Source organism: Rosa chinensis, chromosome 3, assembly GCF_002994745.2.
Source record: "Rosa chinensis cultivar Old Blush chromosome 3, RchiOBHm-V2, whole genome shotgun sequence".
In the NCBI taxonomy this organism is placed as follows: domain Eukaryota; kingdom Viridiplantae; phylum Streptophyta; class Magnoliopsida; order Rosales; family Rosaceae; genus Rosa; species Rosa chinensis.
This window is the reverse complement of record NC_037090.1, coordinates 24,508,840-24,526,437: the sequence shown is the minus strand read 5'-3', so window position 1 is coordinate 24,526,437 and position 17,598 is coordinate 24,508,840. Positions and strand designations below refer to the sequence as shown.

Below are 17,598 nucleotides of genomic sequence, written 5' to 3'. Positions count from 1 at the left end.
CTCCACTAAGTGCGGTTGCAGTGCCTCTATCTGTGGCACCGTGCCCCTTGTTGGGGACTTCTAATCTTGCAGGCACATTTGTAGCTGGTATATGTGATCTCGTCACTTTTGCGATATCAGTAAACGTATCAGGCATCGAATCTGCTACGTTCTGAAGATCGATTATTCTTTTCACTTCACTTTCACTTTGTGAAGTGCGGGGATCAAAATGAGACAGAGTGAGGACAAACCACGACAATTCCTGTCGTTCCCTTGGAAAATCCTTTTTCCTATCTCCCCCTAACGACGGGAAGACTGTCTCATCAAAGTGACAATCCGCAAATCTAGCGGTAGAGAGATCGCCTGTCAAGGGTTCCAAATAGCGGATAATTATTGGGGATTCGTATCCAACATAAATACTTAATCATCTCTGAGGACCCAGTGTAGTGCGCTGTGGGGGCGCAATAGGCACATATACTGTGCAACCAGATATGCGTAAGTGTGAAATGTCAGGCTCATATCCAGTTATCAACTGTTACGCAGAAAATGGTTGGCTAGCAGTGGGTCTGAAACGAATAAGTAAAGCTGCATGCAATATTGCATAACCCCATGCAGATATAGGTAGGTTGGTGTGCATAACCAATGCCCTAGCCACCATCTGTAGCCTTTTGATGGTGGCTTCTGCGAGACCATTTTGTGTATGCACATGGGGTACAGGATGCTCTACATTGATCCAAATAGATATGTAATAATCATCAAATGCTTTTGATGTAAACTCTCCAGCATTATCAAGCCTTATAGACTTGATAGGGTGATCAGGGTGGTGAGCCCTTAAACGTATAATCTGTGCTAGGAGTATTGCAGCATTTCTTGTGGACAATAAAACGACATGTGACCAGATTGTCGAAGCATCCACCAGAACCATAAAGTACTTGAATGGTCCGCATTCTGGATGGATAGGTCCACAGACATCTCTTTGTATCTTTTGTAAGAATGGAATGTTTTGTTTTGTATCTTTAGCATAGGAAGGTCTCGATCCTGTTTTTGCTAAAGAGCAGGCTTTGCAAAACGAGTTATGTGCCTTTGAAATAGTCAATGAGGCATAATGGGAGGGAGGTAGTGGTTCTGGTACTTCAGAAGGCAATGACTGCATTTGAGCAATACTAGAACCGACACCTTGCAGCGTGGCTGATTTTTCTCCCATTTTCACTCGAAAGAAGGGATGTCCGTGTGAGTTCTTTAAAAATACCGATCATCATGTCAGGACCTCGGTGCCATAGGTGGTCATGCAAAAGCCTGTATGAGTCAGTGTCCCACATTTCATTGTTGGTGATAGTATAGGATTCAATGATCCGAATCGTAGTGAGGTACAGTCCACTAGATTGACTCATAATTTTCTCTAATATGTGTTTCCTTCCACAGTCATTAGATGTAATATCAAGGTATTCAGTTCCATTCTCACGGTGTGTTTTTACATGATAACCGTTGGCACAAATTGCTTTGAAACATTAACAAGGTTCGATTAGCTCTTGGTGCATACAGAGCGTCTTTGACTTTAAATATATCTCAGATTCTTTAGAGTAATTCTATTTTAATAGAATGATAATCTTTTCATTCTAATAATTATTTTTTCTCTAGATGTATTGCTTTACATCTTTATATTGCAATTTCGAACCATGTAAATATGTGTATAGAAAATAAATTTGAATAAATTCAGTGCTTCAGAATAAAATTTGAAATTTATTAATAAGCCAACGATATGCAAATCAAGGTCTTTGTTCAGAAATCTAATTCATCAAACCATTCTTTAAGACCAAATAATAGTCTAATTAAAAATGAGGCATTATGCCTTCACAACTATCTTTGGAAAATAAAATGAATAAAGCAGATCAGTCAAGATTGAGAGCATCCATTGACTTAGCAAGTTCCTCTTTGCCATTGAAGTCTGCAATTGTAAGGTTGACGTCTAGGTCATGACCTCCTTCTTCCATATAGTGAGCCTCTTGTTCTTTAGACTCTCTATACCTCTTGTAATTGGCTGCTACTCTGTTGTTTGCTTGGCAGTTTTTGTACCAATGCCCAATGAATCCACACCTATAGCATGGTTCATTGTCAACTCTTTCCTTTTGCATCTTGTTTCCATGATCCCCATGTCCCTTTCCACGTGGTGCATGGTTGCCATGTGGGTAGGGATCAGCACGTCTAAACCCCTTTGCATTGGAGTTCTTTTCACCTTTCATTTTTCCATAATGAGCCTCGGGAATTTTCTTTGTCCCAGTGGGCCTGGCATTGTTGTGCAAGAGAATCTCATTATGTCTCTTAGCCACTTGCAGTGGGCTTATCAACTTATTGAAGGTTGTGATTCTTTTGTTGTTATAATCCAACTGATACTGGTTCGCTAGTATAAAAGCTGAATTAGGAAAGGTGGTAAGAGTCTTGTAGATCATATCATCTTCTGTGATTTCCCTTCCACAAAAATTGAGACGTGCTTTTAAGCGCAACATGTCCTTGTTGAAGTCACTGACCTTTTTATAGTCAACCAAGCGGATTCCATTCCACTGAATAGCTAGTTCTGGGAGTAAAGTGTCATGAATGTTCCCAAAACGTCCTTTAAGGGCATCCCACAATTCTTTAGGTGTCTTCAATTGAAGGTACTCCCAGCGTAGGCTAGGATCAATATGTCGCCTCAGAAACATTAAGGCATCTGCTTTCACCTTATGAGATAGTTCATCATAATGGTGGCAGTGTAGTCTTTTGCCATAAAGGCAGTTTCCATATCGGAAACCCAACGATGGTACTCAAGTCCTTCTGAGTCCAAAATGTCAAACTCAGGTCGAGTTGGATCAGCCATCTACATAAACAAGAGAGAAGAAATAAATTACGCAGTCATAAAGACATCCACGTGAATTATTTTCCAAACGTATGAATTAGATTTCAAGACCAAGATTCGTAATGGTCACTTTTTTTTTTCGATGCTACGTGAAAATGCATTATCACGGTAAGTATGTATGTATAATGCTCATGAATTTTCATTATCATGGCAAAATGGAGTTTATATGTTATATAGCATTCTAAACAAGTAATAATCATAGTACGTAATAAATAATATAAACATAGCATATATTAAAATAAATTACATGGCATGCTCAAATTTCACAAATATATACCAAAATATATGTTACACATAATAATAGCAATAATATATCATAAGTAAAATAAGCAATAACATAACATAAAGGCATGCTTAGGAATTTATAAGAGTAAATAAAATTCACAAAACATGCTCACAATTGCATAAATAATATATAACAAAATATATAGATATATATGGCATGCTCAAAAATAAAATATATAATCATGCTTAAAGATAATTATATAAAGCATAAATGACAAAGCATGCTTAAAATGATTAAAATTATTTAACTAAACATGCTCAAAAATCCTAATTAAATATACCATAGTATGAAATTAAATAAATAAAAGAAAACATACTTGATTTTGAGAAAATAAAATGATCCTAGCGCATGCGCGTGTTGATGCAGGCGTGCGTAGCGATGTTTTTTTCAGGTTCTGCTGGACCGGCTGATTTGTTGGGTTGAGAATTAGCACTTTTTTCTCTGGGCCTGATCTTTACTTTGGCCTTCTCCTTTTTTTTTTTTTTTTTTTCTTTTTTTTTTGGCAATTGGGCCGACTCTTTTCTTTGGGCCGGGTCAGCTGTTTTTTTTTTTTGGTTTCTTCTTGCTGGGCCGGGTCAACCCGCCTCTTTTTTTTTTTTTTTTCCTCACTTCTTCTTCCTTTCGTTTTCTTTTTCCTCCTGGTTTGCAGGTGATCGGTGGTTTATGCAGGCGCGGGGCCGGGCGCGGCTGGGTTACGGGGAGGCAAGGCCGGGCATGGCTGGGCAGCAGCGACAGGATCGCTGGGGTTTGCAGGTCGGTGGTGTGTTGCAGGCGGGGTGCTGCAAGGTTGCTGCTGCAGGCGCTAGGGTCTGTGGCCGGTGAAGGGTGCGGCGCTGCTGCAAGGTGCCGGGATGCAGGGTGGAGGCGACTGGGCTGCAGTGATCGATGCAGGCGGGGCTTCGCAGGTGAATGTCTGTGCCGGTGTCGGGGCTGCTGCTGGATGGTGCGCCGGCAGTAGCACACGTCGCTGGAGCTGCGCGGCTGGGGAGGAAAAAAAAAGTTTCACTTGTTTAGGGCTGCAGACAAAAAATTTCTATGGTTTTCAAGGGTTTTGTTTTTTTTTTTTTCCGAAGCTAAAGATTTTTTTTTCTTTTGCCTATTTGCTCTGAGCGTGCTGATAACGTGTAAAAGTAAAAATGGGTTGGAATTGGTCTACTCATTTCATTCATAACCCCTTTATATAGGGATAAGATTACAACGGAAATATCAATTACATTGATGATACTAAATGCTGATTGAGCTGTGATTTGTAATTGCTTGATTCACTCTTCGTCTGTTTCTTTGACGAAGGCACATAATGTGCTTTTCTTTTAACATTACTAAACATTTAAGGCAAAAAATTATTTCATGTCTAAATTGGTCATTCTACAAACATAAATCATAAGCCAGTTTTGAGTTTACCAAACACTTTATCATTGCTTTTGCCATTGATAGCACTTATAAAAAATCAGTTTACCAAACGCTCAACTGTTTTGCTTTTCAGCCACTTATTCTCATAAATAAGCAAAAACCAGTTTTTTTTAAAGCACAGCCATACCAAACACACCCATAGTATCTCATAAATTATTTAAAAAATAAAAAAGAAAGTCTTGTAACTTTTTTTTTCTCTAAAACAACAAAATTTTCCTTTTATTAGAAAAATTGGGGGATAATTTTTATTGCTAAAAGAAAAAAAAACCCAAGAAAAAATTAAAACAAAAGAAGGAAAAAAAATAGTTTAAAAACAAAGAAGCAAAAGTTTATTTTTAGTGAAATAACCAACAAATTTTGGAAATTTTATAAATAAAAAAGGGGACTGGTTATATAACTCAAATAAAAAATATAACAGAACAAAGAGAATAAAATTTGTTAAAAACAACAATAACAAAAACAAAAAAAGCAAAAGTTTAATGAAATTTGTATGTTTCTCATTTTCATTTATGTATATACAACATATACATAAGTACCAGCTTAGATGCCTCCCAAAATCGGAGGCTTGGTGCGGCTGCAGCACCCGTACCGCCCTCAGAACCAGCCTTGACTCCTTGAGTCATAGTTGGGTGAAACACAAAGATCTCTCATCTTGTTTTTTGTTTGTCATAAACACCATACCTAAATTAGTGTTTTTGTGCACATCCAACTTGATCATGCTGAGTTGTCGACTTGCAGACCTCAATCTCTTCAAGATCATATAATCATTGATGCCAATTTTAGGCATGATATTCTTTTGGCTCACAATTCTGAATGTGTCTGAGAGAAAAGAGATTTGGAGAATACTTGGATGATTTTATTGATAATAAGAGTCTCTTTATATAGAGGATTACAAGTACAAAATCTTAGAGTACAAAGAAACCTAATCAAATATTGATTAGGAGATCTAGAAGATTCTACCATCTTACAATTAAAACAAGTAAATATGTTTGGGCTAGGCACACATAATTTGGGTTTCCTTCAACACTCCCCTTGTGCCTTCCAAACAGCGGTGCTCCTCATGTGGCCTTGTCAAAAACCTTACTGACTAACAAAAACTCAGTGGAACAAAAATAACATCGGTCAAAGGAGAAAAAGAGTACAATACATCCTTCACATTTCGAGATCAAAAGCATGGAGACATCTGCCCCTGATGTCTGTGTCTCCCCCTGATGACTACTAGCGCATGAAGATGTTGCGGCACTCTGGATTTATGGTGGGTCTGAATCCATCATGTCTTCCTTGGTTTTCTCTCTATAAGGATAGAATAAGCCTATATCTATCATGTGCTTTAAATATCAAAAGATATTCTTAACACTAGTCCAATGGTGTCGCGTTAGCACAGAGCTATACCTAGCTAACAAGTTCACAACAAATGAGATGTCAGGTCTTATGTATTGTGCTAAGTAAAATAATGCGCCTATTGCACTTATATAGAGCACTTCTGCCCTAGCACATCTTCGTTATCATCATTGAGATGAAAAAGATCTCTTTTAGGTCAAAACGGGGCCGTGACCACTTACCCAATTTCAACCTAAAAAATGCCCACTTACTCTACTAAGAGTTTTTTGACCCCATTTACCCAATTCAACATCTACTGACAATTTTACCCCTATTAATCAAACTAAAACTCACAGATCTCAATCCTCTCAGACTCTCTCTCCTCCTGGACTCTCTCTCTCTCTCTAGCCGGCAGTGGCGACCACGCCTTCAATACCTTCTTCGTCGACTTCGATCCCGGTGCCGGCTAGCACATCCCAAGCCCCATCTTCGTCGACCTCTGCCAATCACCGAACACCGTTCTGGTGCCAATCATTGATTTGGTGCCGACCATCCTCAATCATGGATCACCGATCTGAAGCTCCCATCTCGCTGCGGTGCCGGAACCTCACCAAACTGAGACCGGTCGGAGATGGGCTGCAGGTGAGCGACTGGAGAAGAGGACATGGGGAAGACGAAGGCGGAGATGGACTGCAGGTGAGCAACTGGAGAAGAGGACCTAGAGAAGATGAAGGCGGTCCTGTCGGAATCGGGCTGGAGAAGCATGGGTGTCCACAGGGGAACTTTGGGTGGCCGGAGAAAAATTCTATTGTTTTTTTTTTTTTCTGATTTGGTTGGTTTTTTTTTTTTTTTTAATTTTGATTTCGCTGGTTTTTTTTCTTTTTTCTTTTTTTCTGATCTCGATGGGAAGAGCTCTGAGAATGGGGAAGGAAAAAAAAGAAAAAAAAGTGAACGTTTACAATTGAACATATAAATTGATCAATTGTGTCTGTAGTGTATTCATTTTGGTTCACTTAAGGGCAATAATATGATTATTGGAGGGTAATAATATGATTATTGGGGAAATAATATGATCAATTGTGACCTATAATGTATTCATTTTGGTTTTGGGAGTTTATACAATTCACTGGACGGAAATAATATGAATTTGGGAGGCAATAATATGATCAATTGTGACCTATAGTGTCTTCATTTTGGTTTGGGGAGTTTATACAATTCACTGGACGGAAATAATATGAATTTGGGAGGCAATAATATTATTACTGGGGGACAATAATATGATTACTGGGGGGACAATAATATGGTTACTGGATATTATTAAGGACCGGTCACCGGATTCCGGTCACCGGTCGTCGGATTCCGGTCACGGTTACCAGATTCCGGTCACCGGTCACCGGTCGCCGGTGCCCTGCCACTGGTCACAGGAGGCCGGTAAGGTGGAGGATGACTTCTCCCTCTAAGTGAAAATGAAGGAGAGGGCAAAAAAGTCTCAAAAAAAATAAAAAAGAATTAATTGGGTAAAGGGGAAATAATCCCTTAGAGTGTTTTGGGTAAATGGGGTTAAAAAACAGTTGGTGGAGCAAGTGGGTAATTTTTAGCCTAAAATCAGGTAAATGATCATTTCCCCAGGTCAAAACTACGAACGACCATAGGAGTGCTCCAAGACTTGACTTTATCTTCATTAAAGCGCCTAAGCATCTTTTGAGTATAAGATGATTCGTGAATTAGAATACGACCGGCACAGTGCTCAAGTTACAAACAGAGACAAAACCGTGTCCTCCCAAGATCTTTCGTCTCAAACTCGGATTTCAAATATTTAGCGGTTTCCCTTAACTTGTCAAGGGTTCCAATTATGTTCATATCATTAACATAAACCGTGACAATAGAAAATCTGGAACTTGTTGGGTATAGTTCATTATTGACATATACCTTCTCAATCAAGTGACCACCTAGACAGTAATATCACATCCATCTGAATTGTTTCCATCTATATAGTGAGCATTTCAACCTTATTACAAACACGCTTTATGGTTTAGAGTCACTTGCCTTGGGTAACTAAAGTCCATCAGGAACCTTCATGTATATTTCCATATCTAGATCCCCATAAAGTACGTTATGACCACATCCATAAACCGCATGTTCAGTTTTTCAAAAACTACCAAACTGACAAGGTAGTAGAATGTAATAACGTCTATTATAGGAGAATATGTCTCATCGTAGTTTTTTCCAAGGAGTTGGGAGAAGCCTTGCTCCACAAGGCGAGCTTTGTATCTTACAATCTTGTTTTTCTCAGTACGCTTTGTAACGAAGACGCACTTATGTCCAACAGGTTTTATGTTAGGTGGTATTGGTGCAATGAGCCTGAATACCTTCCTCTTCGCTAGTGAATCCAATTCAACCTGGATCACATCTTTCCATTTAGGTAAATTCGCTCTACATTGGCATTCATCAACAGAATGAGATTCGATATTATCGGACTTAATAATCCCACGCGCAACAGAATACGAGAATACATCATAAATAAGGATGGAGTTTCTATCCCACGTCTCATGTACACTAATGTAGTTTACAGAGATCTTCATATTCTCAGGAGTATGTTCTGACATTGAGGTATCGCCCAACGATGTCTTTTGGACATAACCATAATTCAGAACATTCATAAGATTTATTTTGAGTATCAATAATCAAAGAATTAGGTTATGCCAAAGGCATTCTCTTTCTAGGGCGAGTATCCCTTGAACCAAGAGACCTTCAGTGGTTTCTCACGGGGGCTGGCCTGTAACACCACATCACCATCGTAAGGGGGGCGGCACCGTCCTTAATTTAATGCCTTAGGGGCAGTGCTACGTTCTGTATTCGAGACGTCTATCTATGCAATCACGTTTGCAGCAGGTATATGTGATCTCATTAGTTTAGCAATGTCAGAAAAAGCATCAGGTGAAGCATATACTAGTCTGTTAAGTTCTGAAGCTCGATAATCCTTCGCACTTCTAGTTAGAACTGTGTAGTATGTGGATCGAGATGAGACAAAATGGGGATTGACCACGACAATTCTTATTGTTTCTGTTGAACGTTGACATTCTTCTCTCCCATATGATAAGAACGTCTCATTAAATTAACAATCCGCAAGTTGGTTGAATTGGTCCACAAATATCCCATTGGATTCTATGTAAGAATGAAATGAGAGCTTTTATAGCCTTTACATAGAATGGTCTCAGTCCTAATTTCCCCAAGGAACAAGCTTTACAGAATGAATGAGAGGTCTTATAAGCAACCAATGAAGATTTTAGTTGAACCAAGGCACCAGAAGTGGTGTTGAAAGCAAAATGGGACACAATGATGCCACTAGTGGAGTCATCATGGGGCCACCGCCAGTCCTATGTCAACGGTTGACCGTGATGGCACCAAGTACTGCGGCGGCGGACCACGTGGTTCAGGAATTAATTTTGATTCTTGCTTCGTGATGCTCGAAATAAAGGATGTCCGTGTGATATCTTTAATTAACGGATCATCATATTATGATAAGGATGACCTAACATGTCGTGTTAAAGTCAATATGTGATATTCTCTTATAACACTATTGGATTCAATGGCTCGAATAGTGGTGACATAAAGTCCAATAGAGAGACACATAAGTTTCTGTAAGATGCGATTTCGTTCGTAATCATTAGAGTGATGCAAAGGAACCATTTCTGTCCTCACTATGCATTTCCACATGAAATTTTTTGGTTCGAATATCTTTAAAACTTAATAGGGTTTGATTTGCCCTAGAAGCGTAGAGAGCTTCTGCGACATTGATCAAAGGCAAGAGGAATTGGACCATTCAACGTCCTTGAACTAAACTCGATGGTTATGCGTAATATTTCCAAGAATAGTTGCCTATGGCGGAGAATTGTGTGTATAGTCACACTATCCGCGAGACAATAAAGTTCTCCATAGTCCATTCATAAAATAAAGAGCTCAGAATTAAAATGGAGTCGATATGGAAAGAACTCAAAATTTTATTTGTAAAGCCAATGGTTGCATCAAAGTTTCTAAGCATGAAAATCTAATCTAAACTAGCTAATGCAAATAATGGAAGTCACTTAACTTCTTGGTAGCTCCAAATTAAACATGACCAAGGAACAAAGAAGAGATATCGGTAGAGCGAGGCTCTTTTAAATACCACTAATCTCAACTACTTTCCTAGACATCATGCCTATATATTTTGAGTGAGCATTTACGAAGAAAAGCTAAAAACCATAGGCATCTACTAAAAGTTATGCCAAGTGCCTTGCTATATCAATCTTGGAAAATAAAAGACTTTAAAAAAAATAAGTGGTTTCATCTTCCTTGCCATATTTGATGTATTCAACCCTTAGCTCGGAGCTTAAAAGCTAACTACGAAAAAAGATTAGTTTCGGAGCTTAAAAGCTAACCCAGGAAAACAATATGAATTTTTGAGCGTAATTCGCTATCAAGAAATTCGATTCTAAGAGATATTGGATTAGATTGAAACAGTGATGTATAAAGGTCTATCGTAAGAATAATCTCAACGAGTCAATACTCGGAGATAACGCAAATCCCCACAGTTCGACTCAAATCCCATGTTACAAAAATGTGGGAGGTAGAAAAAGAGATATTAGAATCCCCGAGTGCAAGAAAGTAGGAAAGTAAACGAAAGCAACAACTTTTAGAAAAAAATTACCTTGAAAAGTCACTTATAAGGCTAACTTGTGCGAGGGATGAGCCTAGAGAGGCTAACCGATGCGTAGGAGGCGCCGGGGAGTGAGGTTAGCTATTGGCCGAGACTCGGCTGGTGCATGACTGCGTCTAGCAAAGTGCTGGTCGCTGTTTGGTCGCGTCTGGCCGAGTCTTGCTGTGTCTGGGCGAGGTGTGAGATTTTTAACTTTCTAGGGTTTTGGCTTTTAATTCAAGGTTAGAGTTTCGTGCTGATAACGTATTTAAGAGAGAAGAGATTCAGGAGAATAATTGGATGATCTCATTGATAATAGAATATGGGTCTCTTCATATAGAGGATTACAAGTGCAAAATTTTAGAGTACAAGAAAACCTAATCAAACTTTGATTAGGAGATTTAGAATATTCTAACCTATTACAACTGAAACAAATAAATGTGTTTGGGTCAGACACACATAATTCAGGTTTCCTTCAAAAGAATGGTAGTTATTCTCAAAGCTTTTCCAATTTTCATTAATCCACTTCAAAGCAATTTAATAAATGATAAATAATAACAAAATGAACCCCAAGCCACCAATAGGGGAAAAAAAAACATTTTACCATTTACCATGGTATATTTTTTTTCCACCATTTTCTATTTACCCGAACAGAACAAAGAGATCAATTCTCCAAAAAAAAAAAAAAAAGAGATCAGAGTTTACAACCAAAGTAGAGTCCCAATAACACACAAATTCCAAATAAAAAAAAGTCGTATCGAGACTGGTCTTCGTATCGTATATAAGAAAGAGCGAGAGCCACCTCTTCTCTCTTCCCCTCTCTCTCTCTCTGCGTCTCTCAATTCAGAAAAAATGGAGCCAACCAGATTACTCTCACTTCCTCTGTAAAACCCTAATTACCGATCCCCCTCCCTCTCCTCCATTTCTCCTTTACCTCCCCTCCCCTCTCTCAAACCCACCCTAGCTTTCGCTCTCTCTCACTCCACAATCCTCGATCCCATTCCCCCAATCGATCCACCACAATCACTCTCTAACCTCCGCCGGAGCAGCCCCTCTCCTTCCTTCTCCGAAACCCCGCGTCGTCTCAATCGAAGGGCCTCGATCTGCGGCGGTCGAATTCGGAGACTAATTGTTAGGGTTTTGGGAGGTCCGTCAAGGCTGGCGGGTATTGGGGCCATGTAAATGGCGGATCCGCCAGGTATCCGCCTCGGAGTTGTTTGTGAATTTGTTCGATTTGGTCGACATTTTTGGTGTAGAGAGTGAGAGAAAACACGAGAGAAAAACAAAGCATGCTTAGCGTGATACGCGTGCACCTTCCTTCTGATATTCCCATTGTAGGCTGTGAGCTCACGCCTTATGTGCTCTTGCGCCGCCCTGATAAGACCGTCACTACTGACGATGTGCCGGAGACGGCGCCTATTGATGGCCAGTTCTTGAGATACAAGTGGTGAGTTGCGGTTTTTCGGAATCAATTTGAGTGTTGTTTTTTGTAATGGTTTGTGTGGTTTTTGATTGGGTGTTTGTTAGGTTGGTTTGATTTCGGGGTTTTGAGCTTGGTTTTTTCGGGTTGTCAATGATTTTGGGATTGTGTGTAAGAGTGTAAGAGCATTGTTGTTTAGTGTAGTTTGCATGTAGCAATGCACGGCATTTTTTCACTTTTGGTTTAGGGTTATTTTGTTTTGTGGAAAATGGTTTCCGTTGATAAAGATGTCAGTGTGATGTATCAAACCCGGTGGTGTTTTATCTGGCTTTTGAATTTGAATGCTGTATCAATGTTTTAAGTTGCGGTATGGATTTCCTTGAACAGTCAAATTCAGATAATTGAATGCTGTATCTTGGTGTTTTATCTAGCTTAATAGTGATGTTTACTTTGATATAAAAGGGTAAAATTATTTGTCAATGTGCAAGCATGTAATAGTCGGTCATGAACTCATTGATAAGGATTAATAGCACAGCTATCTGTGTTGCAACAGCTCTAATACTGGTAACTGTCATTTTGTAATAATTGTTAGGATATCCGGGTTAGATTTCTGCCTTTCCATTGCTAATGCATTATTAAGTGTAGATGCTGCTAATTCAGGATGAGAACCCAATTACCTGGTGGTGTGCTTATAATAGATCGCCTACACTTACTACCAAAATCCAAAATTTGATTCCTTTCCTCCCAATCTTATTAGAGGAGAAACTGAAAACATAACTGAATACAGTTTTTGCTTACTCTTTATCTGCCATATTGGCTTTGGGATTTCTTAATATGGAGAAAGGCTATATACCCATTAGAAACTAACCTAAAAAAGAGAAGGAATTTGTTTTGGACAATGTCAAGGTTGGGGTTATAATAAGTATCAAGTTGAGATGTTTGTTGAGATAGAGATACTGAGATCTCAACCCCCATCTTAACTCATACTCGTTTTGATGTGCAAATTAGGTTTTTTACTTTTTTCTTTTCTTTCATCATCCTTTTTTTTTCTTCAAGAAAAGGCTTAGTTTCCATTTCCTGTTGGGTAAACGGTTTGTAACGAAGAATTTCTTGTATCACTCAACATTTGAGCTCTCACCTATCAAATATGTTTTTTTTTTTTTTTTTGGTAAGATGGGGGCCAAAAAGACCCAAAAACAAGAACCCTAACTTAAAGTTAAAGCATTACAAACCATCAAGGAAGGCATTCAAATATGCTATTTTACGTTACAACCAGTTGGATGGTGTTCTTTGTGCCTGTAATTCTTTACTCTGAGCATCCTGCAAAACTTAACATCTGAACTTTTTGCAAATTATATGCATCTTGTATGATATTTATTTGGTGAATTTATACATACTTTAGTTTTTCAATATGCTTCATAATGGTGAAATATCAATGTGCAGAGGAGTTGTCTTCATTAAGCAAATAAACTGCTGTTGGTGGTTATAAAAATTTATCTGTGATTTATCTCGACTCATTCTTGGTCTCCGTTGCAGGTATCGTATACAAAATGATAAAAAAGTGGCTGTCTGTAGCGTACATCCATCTGAGCAAGCGACATTGCAGTGTCTAGGATGCGTCAAGGCCAAACTACCTGTTTCCAAAAGTTACCATTGTTCACCCAAGTGCTTCTCAGATGCATGGCAGCATCACCGTGTTCTGCATGACCGCGCTGCTAGTGCTGTAAATGAAAATGGAAATGAGGAGGAAGAGGTGTTTGGGCGCTTTAATAGCTCAGGATCTGGTGTTCTCAACACTAGCTTATCTGGTTCTGTGTCAAGCACTAGTTTAACAAATGGTTCCACACCTTTGTATCCTGCTGCTGTTACTCAAAGAAGTGGTGGTGAAACATGGTTTGAAGTGGGACGTTCTAAAACTTATACGCCAACCGCTGATGATATTGGGCATGTTCTGAAGTTTGAGTGTGCTGTAGTTGATGTTGAAACCAAAGTACCTGTGGGACCCCCTAATGCCATATTAACTTCCCGTGTGATTCCAGCACCCTCTCCCAGTCCACGCCGATTGGTTCCTGTCAATGGAGTTGATGTGATGGGGAATATTGATTCAGATGGCCGTATTTCATCTTCTGGAACTTTTACTGTGCTTTCATACAACATTTTGTCTGATGTGTATGCCACAAGTGAATCATACAGCTACTGTCCTTCATGGGCACTTTCTTGGCCATACCGCAGGCAAAATCTGTTGCGAGAAATTGTAGGCTACCGTGCAGATATTGTTTGTCTTCAGGAGGTACACATCCACACTTATTCCATTGCTTTAGTGATTCATGAGCTTTTATATATTTTGATATTGATTATTGCAAGAAGAATTTTGTTCTCTTTGGATTCATAAGATCAAGGTTCCCGGAGATTATATAAGGTTTAAAATCATAAGGAGTTTGTGCTCTGCTTTTGATAAGACAGTGAACAAGTTTAGATAAAATCATAAGCTGTTGCAAGCCTTAGTCATCCCTAAAGGCAGACAAATCACCTAGATATTTGGAATTATAATGCTACATCTCACCGTAAACTCATCTGTTTGTAAAATTTGAAAATATATATATATATATATATATGCATTATCTCTATAATATGAACTTATCAATGGACTGATCGCTTGCTCCTTCAGGTTCAAAGTGATCATTTTGATGAATTTTTCGCCCCAGAGCTGGACAAACATGGTTATCAAGCGCTATACAAGAGAAAAACAAATGAGGTCTCTTTGCCCATCCTTTTCATTCCTTATGGTCATTTCCTAATATTTTTTTTGTGACTAATTTAGTTTATTCCGATTTCAGGTTTACAGTGGGAACACGCAAACAATTGACGGTTGTGCAACTTTTTTTCGTAGAGACAGATTTTCACATGTCAAAAAATATGAGGTTTCTATTGATGAAGTGATTACAACACACAAATTGTAGGTTTATTTGGTTTTAGTATGAAGAAATTTGTGTTTGTATGCAGGTTGAATTTAATAAGGCTGCCCAGTCTTTGACAGATGCCATGATTCCAACTAATCAGAAGAAGAGTGCGTTAAATCGATTAGTTAAGGTTGGTTGGTTATTTATGATTTTTCTATTTTGAACCTTATCTTCTGCAATCAACGGTGTTGTGATACTCATGCCTAGATTTGATGTTTCATAGGATAATGTTGCGCTCATAGTGGTTCTGGAAGCAAAATTTAGCAATCAGGGAGTTGATAATCCAGGGAAACGACAGCTTCTTTGTGTGGTATGGAATGCATTATATTATCTGTTCTTTGGGCTCTGTTTCCTTTTCAACTGCCCAGAATTCAGTGCAAATTTACGTGTATTTTTCATGGCACTTTTTAATTACACTCTTCTGATGTTACAGGCAAACACACATGTAAACGTCCACCAAGATCTGAAGGACGTCAAGCTCTGGCAGGTAACTTATATGTTTTAGGTCTTCCCTGTGTGCGATCGAATTTGTGACATTCTTTAGATGTCATTATTTTGGTTTTCTCATATTGTTTTGTTTCTTCTGTTTCATATCAGGTTCATACTCTCCTGAAAGGATTAGAGAAAATAGCTGCCAGTGCAGATATTCCAATGTTGGTGTGTGGGGATTTTAATTCTGTTCCTGGAAGGTCTGTTACTTGTCACTGATTATTTTAGCTGGAATTTGATAATTATTACCAGTATGTTTCTTGCTTAAGGTACTGCTGCTTTGTTGCAGTGCTCCTCATACACTTCTGGCTATGGGAAAGGTGGATCCGTCACATATTGATTTACAAGTAGATCCTCTTAATATATTGCGCCCTCTCAGCAAGCTGATACATCAGCTTCCACTGGTAATACATGCTTTTTCATGAATCGTCTACTTAATAATTCTTACAGATAGGGTATCCGCTGGTTGTTAAGCGGTGGCTATTGCAATCCACAGGTTAGCGCATATTCATCCTTTGCAAGGTTGGGAGTTGGTCTTGGTTTGGAGCAGCAAAGAAGGAGAATGGACCCCACAACAAATGAACCGTTATTTACAAATTGCACTAGAGATTTTATTGGTACCCTAGATTACATATTTTACACTGGTGAGTTTTCCCATTGCAAGTTTAAATGATCGTTCATTTCGATGTTTATCTTTGATCTATTACACATGAAGTTTTTTGGTTTGTGGTTTCAGCGGACTCTTTAACGGTGGAGTCCTTGTTGGAGCTCTTGGATGAAGAAAGCTTAAGAAAAGATACAGCACTTCCTTCTCCAGAGTGGTCATCAGACCACATTGCACTTCTTGCTGAGTTTCGGTGCAAGCCTAGAATTAGACGTTGACAGGTTCAGGTAAGACTTTGTAATCATTATTGTTTGGTTCCGTTTGAAGATGAATATCATACATGGTTTTGTCAAAGCTTGTCATTGCTAAAAGCTTTAATTGTTGTCGGGTTTTGTAGGTAGTTTAATATATTTATGTTATTTTCTGGCCCAACCATGGGTTTGTTTATTATTAGATCAGGGAAAATTCAAAAATGCAACTAATTTGAAGACATAGAATTGTAACTGGAGATTTGGGGAGTGAAAAGTGAGTATGACATTGCTGAAACTAGGCTATTTCATTTTGTTGCTCTGGATTGTTTTCCCTCCATATAAGGTTCAGACCTTTGTTTTTTTTTTGGGTGTGAATATATTAGCTTTACCAAACTTTTCATACCTGCTTAGTTGATACTGGTTTAATCGTCGATATTCTTAGACCTCACAATCTCAACTTTCTTGCATCATTGATATGAGGCTTTAGTTTCTATTCAGAACTGAATGCATACAATTGCTCTGTGTGTGTTTTTGAATGTGTCACTTGGCTGCACTTATTGTGTTGATGGCAATCTCAATGCTTGTAGGAGCGTTGGATGAAGTTAAGAAAAAGCAGCCGTTGGATGAAGTTAAGTTATTGTAAGATGGTAGATCATTCCCCTGTTCTTTCCTGGTATCTCCTTATGAGATATATGCTATGATCTACTTTGTATTATGCCACCTTTATCTTATAGAAAAGTTATGATGATTCCTTGCTCAATCGCCCATCTCATTTTTGCCAATAGAATTTCTTAGAGATGCTCACTGGCTCATCACATATAGTCGTAATCGTGTACTCTAATCCCTGAAAGGCTAGTGGCCTGCAATATTTTTCTTTCTCAATGTTCTCTAGGATGTGATCAGCCCCCATTTTTTTTTTTATATTTTGGTCGAGGAAACAAAGATAAGTAATAAGATTTTGATTTTTTTTTTTTCGGGTTATCTTTTTCTTCGGATCAGCTCATCTTATAGTCTGAGGGTTGTGCAAGAGTTCTTTCTGTTTTCCCCAATGAATGATATTGTAAACTCTACTTGACCTAGAGCTTGGACTGTTTGTTGAACACATATATTTCTGTTTCTTTCTGAAAATGAAAAGCAAAGGGGCTGGAATTCATTGACATGATGTGCTATGGGGATAGCAATAACTTTTTTTTTTTTGCCGGAAGGTTTTTATTTAGAAGTGTATTCTCTTTTAAAACCAAATCCCAAAGTTTAGTATTATTGGGTCCAAGCAATCCCAAACTACTTGTCCACCCAAAAACAATATGAGAAACA

At 38.6% G+C, this 17,598-nt stretch overlaps 1 protein-coding gene across 1 annotated transcript; it reads left to right on the top strand.

The window, feature by feature from the left end:
• The first annotated feature begins 11,338 nt into the window (after positions 1–11,338).
• LOC112192383 (carbon catabolite repressor protein 4 homolog 1) lies at positions 11,339–17,255 on the top strand. The gene is made up of 12 exons (XM_024332097.2): positions 11,339–12,007; positions 13,517–14,270; positions 14,649–14,735; positions 14,818–14,901; positions 14,984–15,070; positions 15,164–15,250; positions 15,374–15,427; positions 15,538–15,629; positions 15,719–15,833; positions 15,926–16,073; positions 16,166–16,320; positions 16,872–17,255. The coding sequence occupies exons 1-11, from the start codon at positions 11,850–11,852 to the stop codon at positions 16,309–16,311; spliced, it is 1,812 nt and encodes a 603-aa protein (XP_024187865.1). The 5' UTR covers positions 11,339–11,849; the 3' UTR covers positions 16,312–16,320; positions 16,872–17,255.
• The last annotated feature ends 343 nt before the right edge of the window (positions 17,256–17,598 follow it).